This window comes from Brachyistius frenatus, unplaced genomic scaffold, assembly GCF_029030835.1.
Source record: "Brachyistius frenatus isolate BFR_SWC_R1_liver_20210118 unplaced genomic scaffold, ASM2903083v1 Contig_410, whole genome shotgun sequence".
NCBI lineage: Eukaryota > Metazoa > Chordata > Actinopteri > Embiotocidae > Brachyistius > Brachyistius frenatus.
This window is the reverse complement of record NW_027211009.1, coordinates 90,799-103,567: the sequence shown is the minus strand read 5'-3', so window position 1 is coordinate 103,567 and position 12,769 is coordinate 90,799. Positions and strand designations below refer to the sequence as shown.

The 12,769-nt window shown below is 47.1% G+C and overlaps 1 protein-coding gene across 1 annotated transcript in view; it reads left to right on the top strand.

The window, feature by feature from the left end:
* Positions 1-353: 353 nt before the first annotated feature.
* The window catches only part of mylka (myosin, light chain kinase a), a 29,301-nt gene continuing 16,885 nt past the window's right edge, over positions 354-12,769 (top strand). The window contains exons 1-18 of the mRNA XM_069725132.1: positions 354-552; positions 718-880; positions 1,374-1,581; positions 2,264-2,309; positions 2,568-2,715; positions 3,249-3,414; positions 3,739-3,760; positions 3,856-4,033; positions 4,937-5,013; positions 5,600-5,688; positions 5,818-6,024; positions 6,115-6,240; positions 7,692-7,844; positions 9,324-9,446; positions 10,827-11,024; positions 11,234-11,441; positions 11,702-11,746; positions 11,894-11,989. Of these exons, the coding sequence (XP_069581233.1) occupies positions 722-880; positions 1,374-1,581; positions 2,264-2,309; positions 2,568-2,715; positions 3,249-3,414; positions 3,739-3,760; positions 3,856-4,033; positions 4,937-5,013; positions 5,600-5,688; positions 5,818-6,024; positions 6,115-6,240; positions 7,692-7,844; positions 9,324-9,446; positions 10,827-11,024; positions 11,234-11,441; positions 11,702-11,746; positions 11,894-11,989 (2,249 nt within the window). The 5' untranslated portion in view covers positions 354-552; positions 718-721. The remainder of the gene's footprint in view (positions 553-717; positions 881-1,373; positions 1,582-2,263; positions 2,310-2,567; positions 2,716-3,248; positions 3,415-3,738; positions 3,761-3,855; positions 4,034-4,936; positions 5,014-5,599; positions 5,689-5,817; positions 6,025-6,114; positions 6,241-7,691; positions 7,845-9,323; positions 9,447-10,826; positions 11,025-11,233; positions 11,442-11,701; positions 11,747-11,893; positions 11,990-12,769) is intronic.

Below are 12,769 nucleotides of genomic sequence, written 5' to 3'. Positions count from 1 at the left end.
TCAACAACGAAACTGCTGAGTGTAAACATTCAGATCAGATCAGCGGGAGGCACTAAGGGGGCGGAGCCCAGAGAATTGATCTGTATTCACTGACCGGTCGCATGATTTCTGTATGTTCACAGACAGGCAGACAGCATCCGACCAACAGCCGACCAACATCCGACCAGCAACCGACAAGCATCCAACCAACATCCAACCAACATCCAACCTTTAATGTCGATCCGTTTCCACTACGACAGAAAATCCTGAAACTGAAAACAGATTTTCATCTCAGACCTTGTTTTTTCCATCTCCCTCCTCCCTTCAATCATCTGACTCAGATTTATCAGCTGACCCTTTCGAGGGGCCCTGACCTTCAGGTTGGGAACCACTGGACTAAACCAGCTGACTATAAATAACCTGCAGTTTTAATTCTGACTGTTGACAATCGTCAGAACAAATATTTCTACTTTTAACTTTCTGTACTGTTAAACTCGCTGATCGATCAGGACGCAGTATTTTACTTTAATACGATATTTGTACTGCAGTAACAGACGGAGCTGCAGTGATCAGGTAAGATGTGTGCAGTCACATGGTCAGCTGACCTCATATATACACACACAGAGCATCACATTCAGCATCACGTGACTGATTTGTTCTGAAGTTGTTATATTTTGTTGGACGTGTTCTTGTACATTGATTATAAATATTGATCAGTTTATAATTTTTCTCTGACAGCAAGATGAGTGACTTTCGGCTGTCTTCAGTGTCCCCCACCGTCTCCAAGGAAACAAGCTCATCACCGGGATGCAGTTCCCGCGGCATTGAGCCTCCGGCCTTCGTCATGCCTCCCCGCAACGCCCGGGTCACCTTCGGGGGAGATGCCCGCCTGGAGGGGAAGGTGGGACACTCAGTTGTCTTCTCAGTGGTTCTTTTCTTCTGACCGAGTAAAACAAGGTGTCGCCGCGTGGAGCATCTTCGTCCGGAAACAGCAGCCTGCCAGTCCGAGTTCAGGGTGAAAGTGAAGGTGGTTCTGCTCTCCACTCCGTCTGACTCTTAACGAGGAGACGGATTCACATTCTGCACTCATTTGACACCAGAACACGCCTCTCTCTCACCAGTTTAACCGGTTAAATACCAAACTGAGTACGGTTAATCCCCCAACACGTGAACGCACCATCAGTCCACTGATATGATGGATGGAGCTGTAAGGCCTCATGGGAGCTGAGCTGGTTAATACATGTACACAGAGAGCGAGGTGGTGGCATTTAAATCCTCCTCGTTGTCTTGCAGGCTTATTAGACCTTGATGTCTCCGTTCCATTTAGCTGAGTGATCCTCCTGTCACTCAGTTGGGTTCAGTGGGGTCCATTTTCCCTCCTCTGTGTCTTCCAGGTGCACGGACATCCTGAGCCGCAGGTCACATGGTACAGAGAGGGGAGGGCTGTGATTGGCGGAGAGCGCTGCGTCGTAAAACGAGGCACGCGGGGCACCTTCAGCCTCGCGGTGGGCAGAGTCACAGAGGAGGACCTGGGCCGTTACACCTGTCAGGCGACCAATCAGGCGGGGAGCCGGCAGGTTACCGTGGAGATCCTTCTGGAAGGTAAGAACACCTGCAGGATACCTTCAAAACTCTGATTTTCACTGTACGATCGTCGTGAACTTTTTGTTAGAAACGACATTATATTTTTATATTATTTATATTTTTATATTATTTATAGATTTATATTATTTTTAAAGATTTTAACTAAATCCTGAACGTGTTCTCTCGAGCGGTGTCAGGTTTCATCTGGGGGGGGCAGTGTTCCTCCTACTAGAACTGATGAAGTTGTTGCTGTTCATGAGACAGCAGACAGGAAGTGATGTCACTGGACGAGCACTTCAGCATTTCCCAGCATGCCTTTCTACTTCCGAACTAACAACCAACTCAGTGTGTTGAAAAGATCATTTTTAATAAAACCTGTTTGATCATTTTAAAAACAAATTTAAATTAAACAGGAAGTGACAGCGAACCTAAACCAACACACGATGTAATCGACAGTCCAGGGCTGTCATGGTTCTGATGGTTCTGTTGGACTCCAGCTGGTGATGCACTATTTTAATTAGTGGTGCTGCTGATGAGTTCTGTGGACCAGTTCCTGACCCGGTCAGCAGAGTCGCCCTCTGATGATGTCATCTGAAGGGTTCTGTCCCAGTGAGGTTCTGATCTGGTGGACTTCAAGTGAACTCCCCTTTAAGAGGCCCGACGGCTCCTCTGATGCTCTCCTGTTTGTTTCTGCCTGCAGAGGATTCTGGGAAGAAACACGTCCCGCCGTGGTCCATGGCACTAGGGTGAGCGCCACCTGCTCTGTTCGAAGCTGTACCTTTAAATCCTCCACTTCCTGTTCCCTCCACTTCCTGTTTCCTCTACTTCCTGTTCCCGCCACTTCCTGTCCAGCAGTGAAGCAGACTTCAGGCTTATATTTAACTTTTAATGTTCACATGAATCTTAAACTGGAATAAAAACAGAACAGACGGTTTCTTACTCGCTCTTCATTAGTAACTGATGGAGGAGTTGTGATGACAGGACTCCATTTCCCATGATTCCAGGCGTCGCTCTCTGGAGTCCAGGTCCAGTATTTGGGGCGAGAGTCCGCCGAAGTTCATCACCAAACCGAGCCAAGTGTTCGCCGAGCCGGGGCAGAGCGGGAAGTTCTCCGCCAAAATAACCGGACGCCCTTGGGTCACATGGTACAAGGTGGGAGGAGCTTCACTGTTAACGTCACATCTCACACACTAAACGCCCGTGTTCAGAATTCCACTTCCTGTTTATATCGTCATCGCTGGTGTCCTTTCAGAATAAACCTCCAGAGAAACACAGTTCGCAAGTCCCCTGAGAATCTGTCTGATTGAAATTTTCCTTCAGTATCACAGTGATCAGTGATGGTTGTCTGATTACCCATGATGCACTGCAGACAGGAGCTGCTCACACACAGTTCTGCTGTTGTTAAAGGGACAATCGGCCTAAATGTGGACAGAAACAGATAGAAGAACGCTGTAAAAAATGAAAGGTGTCGAAAAGGAATAATTCAATTGTTTGTAAACAGTTATTTCACTTTAATTAAACCTGAACTGTGTTGCTATGGCAGCAGGCTTGTCCAACAGGACAACACTCACGGTGTGTTGAACATTTTCTGTTCCCTGAAATCTGATGTTTCTGACATCACTAATCAAATCCCCGACAATGATGATGACAAATTAAACAGATCGGTTGTTTACTCTGTGTTTTAGGGAGAGGCGGAGCTTCAGTCCTGTGGGCGGGTCAGTGTGTATGAGCGCTCTGGCCTTCACTTCCTGGAAATAACAGAGGTGCGAGAAGAGGATGCCGGGAGTTACACCTGTTCACTAACCAACGCTGTCGGAGCGGCAACCGCCAGCGCTGAGCTCACCGTCCAGGGTGAGACGACCAATCAGAGCTCAGGAGGGACTCACCTGGAGCACACTGCATATGCTCAGGAGGGCTTCCCCTGCTGGCCTCACCCACATCTTACCAAAATAAAAGTTACTTGCTGGGTGCTGGGGAGGTTTCACAAAATAAAATATATTGATATATTGAGCGGGAGGAGGAGGGGGGGGTGTTCAGGCTCCAGGTGTTTGTCTTGCAGTACTGTCAGTGACCACCAGGACTCAGCTGATCAGCCTCCTAATGAAACAGCTCTGAAGGTTTGCATGTTGAACAGCAGCAGTTTGTTTCTGACGTCTCCTCCTGTTTCTCCTGCAGGTGCTCCTGACTCCTCCTTCAGGTGAGTCCTCACCTGTCCGCCACATGTCTGCAGCAGCCTGACGTCCTCTATGATTATTGATCACAGTGATCAATGAATCATGTCTCCTCCTGCAGGACTCCGCAGCCCACTGAGGACCCACAGACCTGGACCAGGACCAGGACCAGGACCCTGACGAAGGATCGAGTGGCTCCCGGGTCCAGGACACAGCAGCCCGGATACGCCAGCTCCCGGAGGAGTGGGCCTGCTGCACAGCTCCCTCTGCTGGCTGACAGGATAACTGCAGCTGCTCAGGTCACTGCTGTCACATTATTTATTACTGAATATTCAAAGAAAGATTATTAAATGAAGGATAAAATGGAAATACACGATTTTTAAATTGTGAGACGTCCATTAAATAACAATCTAAATATAATAATTGTAAGATAATTTAATTCAGTCCCGGATGACTTCCGCGGTGAACTCCTCCTAGACAACACCTGGACAACACCCGGATCACACCTGCACCACACCTGGACAACACCTGGACAACATCTGGACCACACCTGCACCACACCTGGACAACACCTGGACAACATCTGGACCACACCTGGATCACACCTGGACCATACTTGGACCACAGCTGGACAACACCTGGATCACACCTGGACCACACCTGGACCCCACCTGGACCCCACCTGGACAACACCTGGACCACACCTGGACAACACCTGGACAACACCTGGACAACACCTGGATCACACCTGGACCACACCTGGACAGCACCTGGACAATACCTGGACCCCACTTGGACCACAACTGGACAACAGCTGGACAACACCTGGATCACACCTGGACAACATCTGGACCACACCTGGATAACATCCGGACCACACTTGAACAACACCTGAACAATACCTGGACCCCACTTGGACCACAACTGGACAACAGCTGGACAACACCTGGATCACACCTGGACAACATCTGGACCACACCTGGACTGCGACTGTGGCGAAGCAACAGCAATGTTACCTGCTAATGTGACTCGTGTCACACTACCTGAAACAAGGCTTGGTTTCACACGATGGACGGTTCGCTAGTTTTATGGAGTTCAAACGAACCCGAAAGAAGAGAAACGATTTTACAATAAAAACACTTAAAATATGTAGAACAAGAGAGGAATGAGCCGGATTAGCAGAACTGTCTGTCTGTCTGCAGGTCCAGTCGGTGCCCGGTCTTGGTCCGGTTCAGACCAGTTTAGTCCAGCAGTCAGCTGCCGACTCAGACATCAGCAGGTCAGCGTGAAATTAACCAAAGATAATGATACCTAACGTTACTGTTATGTTAGTTAATGTTAAGTTAGTTAATGTTAGGTTAGTTTATGTTAGGTTAGTTACTGTTAGGTTAGTTAATGTTATGTTAATTAATGTTAGGTTAGTTAATGTTAAGTTAGTTAATGTTAGGTTAGTTCATATTAGGTTAGTTAATGTTATGTTAATTAATGTTATGTTAGTTAATGTTAGGTTAGTTAATGTTAGGTTAGTTAATATTGGGTTAGTTCATGTTAGGTTAGTTAATGTTAGGTTAGTTACTGTTAGGTTAGTTAATGTTATGTTAATTAATGTTAGGTTAGTTAATGTTAAGTTAGTTAATGTTAGGTTAGTTAATATTAGGTTAGTTAATGTTAGGTTAGTTAATGTTAGGTTAGTTAATATTAGGTTAGTTAATGTTAGGTTAGTTAATGTTAAGTTAGTTCATGTTAGGTTAGCTAATGTTAGCCAACCCAACATTAACAGATGTAATATTAGCTTTGAGGTCAGTTTGGTGTCGGCAGTGTGTCGGACAGTTCCAGGACTGTTCAGGACCATCTGTGTGTTTCAGGGCGGTGAGGAGGTCCAACATGCGGTTCGAGGCCATTCCTCTGGACCAGGAAGCCACAGAGGGAGCACAGGTCACATTCACCTGCCAAGGTCATTAGCACCTCGGATGCTAACGTCACATGTAACCAGCTGTCACAGGGTGGTCCAGTATCAGTTCTGCTGCACTGATCGATCTAACTCACTAATCAATCATCAATCACCTGTGCTTATCTGTCCCAGTCTCCTCTGTTGCTGTTGCTGTGGTTACCTGGCTGAGGGATGGGGACCCGGTGAGGACTGGACCAGGTCTGCAGCAGAGACAGGATGGAAGGCGTCTGTCTTTCACCTTGGAGAGAGTGAGACAGGTGGACCAGGGGACGTACAGGTGTCAGCTGACCACTGATGGACTGACAGTGAAGTCTGCAACATGGACACTGTCTGTCCACAGTAAGACCTGTCTGTCTGTCTGTCTGTCCTCCTGTCTGTCTGCCTGTCTGTCCACAGTAAGACCTGTCTCTCCCGTGTCCCTGCCCTCAGGTGTGTCTTGTCCCCCGGTCTTCCTCGGTGTGCTTCAGGGTTGCCAGGTAACGGAGGGTCAGAGCTTCGTACTTCAGGTGTGTGTGGAGGGAAAACCTGCACCATTTGTCTGCTGGCAGCACCACGGTCAGTCTCTCACTCACACACACACACACACACACACACACACACACACACACACGCACGCACGCACATCCAGATCCAGAGTGTGTTGCAGTGAGTCCTCCAGCAGGGGGCAGCACAGTGAAACACAACATACATGATCTACAGGAACATACAGGGAATAGAAGCCAGGATGTCTGAGGGAAGAACAGGTGGACAGGAAGACAGGAGGAGGACGGGAAGATAGGGGGACAGGAGGAGGACAAGAAGAAATCAGTAGAATCAGTAGAAACAGTATAAAAAACAATAGAAACAGTAGGAGCAGTAGAAACAATCGAATCAGTTGAAACAGTAGAAAACAATAGAAAAAGTAGAACAAATAGAATCAGTAGAAACAGTAGAACCACCAGAAACAGTAGAAACAATAGAAACAGTACAAACTAGAAACAGTAGAAACAATAGAAACAGTACAAACTAGAAACAGTAGAAACAATAGAATCAGTAGAAACAATAGAAATAGTAGAAACAGTAGGTGTGAAGAACTAACAATGGTATTTTTACAGTGTTGTCTTTAGTAGAAGGAACTCATCATGTTTTACAGTCAGAGAGACGTTGATCTGCTGAACAGATCAGAAGGAGACATAGAACCATATAAAGACAAAACACGCTGCTGCAGCAACACACACACACACACACACACACACACACACACACACACACACACACACACACACACACACACACACACACACACACACACACACACACACACACACACACACACTCACATTCACACTCTCACACACACACACACACATACACACACACTGCACCTCCCCAACAAGGGCATGCGGAGGGAGTCCACAGACAGCGTGCTGGTCTTCATCACGTTGTGGGGACCTGAGCTCTTAAATTGGCCAGATTTAGAACAGTCTTTGGTGCAGAGCCTTTAAATGTTCTGAAAACACAGCAGCAGCTTCCCAACCTGTTTCAACCAAACCGTGTCATCATGAACACGACGAGTTCATTCAACACAGGACACACTTTAATAATTCATTACTGTAGTTATTCATCACTGGGCACGTTTACACTTCATGAACAATCTTTAAAATATCTGAATAATCAAACGTTTCCACTCTTCCTGTTCAGCAGTGAAACAGGAGGCGGTGCTTAAAGCTCATCCTCCTGAATGTGTTGGTGTCTAAACAGATGTTTGTTTATTTATTTATTTCCTGCAGTTTGTTTTCTGTCATCGCAAGTGATGAATTATAGATTCTGTTGCTGTGATGATGGTGATGATGATGATGGTGATGATGATGATGATGATGATGGTGATGGTGGTGATGATGGTGATGATGGTGATGATCATAGTGATGATGAGGATGGTGTTGATGGTGATATTGATGATGATGAGGATGGTGATGATGATGATGGGGATGGTGATGATGATGATGATGCCTCCTCTTCCTCGTCAGGCTGTCCTCTTCCAGCTTCTTGGTCCTCCTACATGGGGGGAGTGGCCACGCTGAGCGTCCAGAGTGCATCACGGCGTGATGACGGTGTTTACGTGTGTGTGGCGGAGAACAGCCGCGGCCGAGCGGAGAGCTGTGCCCAAGTCCAGGTCAAAGGTCAGAGGTCACTCATCTTCTGTTCACCTCCTGTCCGCTAACCGGGACGTCCTCCTGTCCTCGAACCGGGACGTCCTGTTGATCTGAGACTTCCTGCTCAGGCTTAAAAGAAGAGACGTGAAACAGACTTGTCTCACAAACTGTTGTCCACACATGGACATCTGCTGAGGACGAGAGGGTCAGTGTGGGAAACTCCTCATATTCAGTGTGTGTGTGTGTGTGTGTGTGTGTGTGTGTGTGTGTATCCACAGACTTGTTTATAAAAGTGTTCGTAGCTTCAGATCTGAAAAATGGTTCCGAAGCAGAAGTGTCTTAAGCTGCAATTGTAGTGCCACTAGAGGTCGGCTCCAAAAAGCCTCCGGCTCCATAGACTCCCATTCAACTTCTCTCATCAAATACAAAGTCAATAAAATGTCTCCAGCAGTTATCTCGGTGTTGTTAGCTAAAGTCACTCCTTCTTATTAGTTTTCTGGAGGTCCATCTGAAAATAATCCCTCATTCATTAGAAAATAAGATTCAAAAAGACCTGTTTTTGGGGGTGTGTCTGTTTGATTGACAGGCCTGTGGTGCAGTCAGGTTACAGCTATCGGTGGGCGGGACGTAGTATCGTCAGGTTTCCAATCAGATCAGTCAGATCCACCACTGGCTCCTCCCCCAGCTCGTCCAAATATGGTCACTTCCTGCTCCAAACCGCTCCGAACTAGCAAAGATGGTGACGGACAGAATCTGAACTGGAGAATTCATAATGTTCACAAACCAACGATGACATCACTGCTGGTTGATGACATCACTGAGGAAACAGACTGTTGCATGACATCACTCATGGTTTCTGACACACATATCTGTGTGTGTGTGTGTGTGTGTGTGTGTGTGTGTGTGTGTGTGTGTGTGTGTGTGTGTGTGTGTGTGTGTGTGTGTGTGTGTATGGACGAGAGAAAAAAGGAAATCCTCACTCCTTATATGGAAAAGGACGAGTGAGAATCAGACTGGTTACAGACTCTCTCTTTGACACACACACACACTCTCTCTCTCTCTCTCTCTCTCTCTCTCTCGGGGGTAACCTGGAGGAGCTCTGTCTCTCAGTCTGTCCAAATGATGGACAGAAGACATGTCCAGATCTACGAGACACTTCCTGTCTGTCTCTTCTTTATCAATAAGACACACAACTGATCCCTGATCAGTTCACGTATTGATCTGTCGTGGCAGGCCTTGTATTCCCTGAGTGTAGTCTATAAGGCAGCACCTCCCCTCAGCGTCCTGGTTTATCCATGTCTGTGAGGACGAGCTGCCTGAAGGACGGACTCAGGGAACAAATGTCCCATCACAGATTTAAACATGAAGAGGAGCTGCCTGAAGGACAGACTCAGGAAACAAATGTCCCGTCACAGATTTAAATATACTGTACAGTACTGTAAAGTATGAAGTACCTCTGAGTGGCCATGTTGACCTCTGTCTTCTTCATGTGTTTCTATGCTGCAGGCAGGCTGCGGGGTGAGAGGTCAGAGGTCAGAGCGCTGTGTGAGGCTCCTCGCTTCACGACCCGCCTGACCGACCTGAAGGTGATGGATGGCAGCAGAGTCGCCATGACGGTGGAGCTGAGTGGTACGACCACGCCGTGTGTATGTGTTAGCTGTGGTATTTCCTGTCTTGTCTCCTGGGAGACGGTGGAGATGAGATGAGGACAGATTTACTCTGGACGAGTCCTGCCTCTTCATTTCCTGTGTGTGTGTGTGTGTGTTTTACTCATGTTGACATAAATCTGCTGTTTAGGACCAAAACACGTCAAATCCCAATGTCAATTATTGACATGAAGACTTGGCTTAAAGTTAGGTTTAAATTAGTTCAATGTTAGGTTAACGTTAGTTTAATGTTAGGTTAACGTTAATTTAATGTTAGGTTAACATTAGGTTCACGTTAGTTTAACATTAGGTTAACGTTAGTTTAATGTTAGGTTAACATTCGTTTAGGGTTAGGTTAACGTTAGTTCAATGGTAGATTAATGTTAGGTTAACGTTAGTTTAATGTTAGGTTGACGTTAGCTTAATGTTAGGCTAACGTTAGATTAACATTAGTTTAATGTTAGATTAACGTTAGGTTAATGTTAGTTGTTTAGTTGTTGTGTGTGCGTGCGTGCGTGCGTGCGTGCGTGCGTGCGTGCGTGCGTGCGTGCGTGCGTGCGTGCGTGCGTGCGTGCGTGCGTGCGTGCGTGCGTGCGTGCGTGCGTGCGTGCGTGCGTGCGTGCGTGCGTGCGTGCGTGCGTGCGTGCGTGCGTGCGTGCGTGCGTGCGTGCGTGTGTGTGTGTGTGTGTTACATAATGATTTTCCACTGAGGGTTTTCTCCATATAAGCTGTGAGGATCAGATCTGCAGCTCTCGGCCGTCTCTCATCAGACTGTCGCTTTAATACCAGGATCTGTCACATTTTATTTCAACACACTGAAGATGTGTGTGTGTTTGTTTGTTTGTTAGTTTGTTGTTAGCTGAGTGGTCGACTTTTCAAATGGGGCAACAAAACAACAGAAATATTCAAACCCATTGTGTTTTATCAGCGACAGGGTTTGTGGGAAATGTGGTCTTCTGATGGAATGTTAGATTAGTTGTCTCCACTTCCAGCAGGAAGAGACTGATCTTTGTTTTAGTGTTGAATGAATATGATTTAAAGATGATGTAAAGCTCTTATTTTGTAGGAAGATGTATTATTTGTGTTCTGTTACAGTCTAAAGCTCTTATTTTGAAGGCAGATTTATTCTTTTGTGTTCTATATTTCAGTCTAAAGCTCTTATTTTGAAGGCAGATTCTATATTGCAGTCACAGACGTCACTTTTAGACTCTTTTCATCCCATTCAGTCTCATGATGGTTCTCTGAGTTCAACACAGAAAGAAAAACACGGTACAGGTCAGATATTCCAGGATTAGAAGACTCTGCTCACTCTCATGTTCAGAACACTGCAGGGTCCGACTGATCGGTTCTGATGGACCCGCAGGTCACCCCCCCCCACAGGTCGTGTGGCTCCATGATGGGCAGGTGGTGATGGAGTCGGAGGACTTCCAGCTGCTTCAGCAGGAGAACCGCTGCACGCTGCTGATCCATGAGGTGTTCCCCGAGGACACCGGGACCTACAGCGCCCGGGCCTGGAACCAGTCCGGAGAGGACCAGACCCAGGCCCAGCTCACCGTGGAGGGTATGGCTGATCCATTCTGAGGCAGACTGAGTATGACCTCATATACCGTTCTACAGATGTGAAGTATTGATCATCGATCACTAAACCGACAGGTGTCACGTTTCACTGATTCTCCTCAAAGTCACAGTTAAACCAGGTCGATGGTCAAACCGGATCGCAGGTTAAACAACCACTCCGCCTCCTGATTTCTGGTTCTGGTTCTGGTTCAGAGCCCCAGGATGGCGTCCAGCCCTGGTTCATCACCAAACCCAAACCTCTGAATAGCACCGCAGGTCAACACGTCCTCCTGTCCTGTGCCATCGCTGGAGACCCGTTTCCCCAGTACACCTGGACCAGAACCGTCCCGAACCGACCTCTGATCTCCGGAGGAGACTTTGAAGTGCTGCAGAAGGAGGACGTGGTCTCCCTGCTCATCAGGTCAAAGGTCACTCTTCACACATGACCAATCATAAAGATTTACTGAGACTCAATCCTCCTCCTCATTCTTCCTCCTCTTCCTCTTCTGCCTCCTCCTCATCCTCCTCATTCTTCTTCTTCCTCCTCCACCTCTACCACCTCCTCCTCCCCATTCTTCTTCTTCTTCCTATCCTCCTCTTCCTCCTCCTCTTCCTCTGCCTCATTCTTCCTCCTCCTCCTCCTCTTGCTCTTGCTCCTCCTCTTCCTCTGTCCTTCATCAGACGAGTGAAGAAACATCACCAAGGAGACTACCGGATCACATTGAGGTACACACACACGGCAATAATCCAGCAGGATGTACAGTGAGGATTAAGCCCCTCCCCCATCATCTATCATGTATAATCTATCAGATGCTGAATGTCAGCTGGAACAGTGATAACGCAACATACTGTCTGTCTCTGTCTGTCTGTCAGGAACCATGTAGGTGAGTGCAGCACTGTGGTCCATCTTTCTGTCACTGAAGGAGAGGCAGACAGGAGAGGACATCCAGGACCAGCACACAACTGCAGGTGAGTCACATGACCAAGCTGTGCACCTGCAGGGGGCGGCATCAGATGTGGGTGAAGTCATATAACATTCATCCATCATCCATCCATCCATCCATCAACCATCCATCCATCCATCATCCATCCATCTGTCATATATCGAGTTATAAAGCTCCTTTAATCCGTTCATATCTACCGATCAGTGTTTCTGTTTGATGAAAGTTTTGACGGTAAAAATAATCTGCAGCTTTAAAACCAGCAGAAGAAGAAAGAGGATGAAGAACGTATAGAGAGGCGATGAAGAGGAAGAGCAGTCATATAAAGTAACTGGACGACTGTGAATTAGTGAGGAGGAGGAGAAGGAGGAGGAGAGGAAAAAGAAAAATGACGACGAGGAGAAGTAGAAGGAGCAGGACGAAGAGGACGAGGAAGAAAAGGAGTAGTCATATAAAGTAACTTAATGAGGAGGAGGAGCGTGTCCTCAGAGTCTGGTTTCACTTTGTTTACATCTCTGTGTGTGTGTGTGTGTGTGTGTGTGTGTGTGTGTGTGTGTGTGTGTGTGTGTGTGTGTGTGTGTGTGTGTGTGTGTGTGTGTGTGTGTGTGTGTGTGTGTGTGTGTGTGTGTGTTCAGGCCGTTCATTCCCATATAAGGGCAGTTGAGTCACTTGTGATGTAATATTAACAATTTGGACTCGAGGTCCTCCCCCCCTCCCTCTTTCTCCCAGCTGTAAGGAGGCGGAGCCTGTCCTCTTGTTTTCTGAGGGATTTTGACCCTGCTCTGATTATTCTCTCTCTCTCTCCATC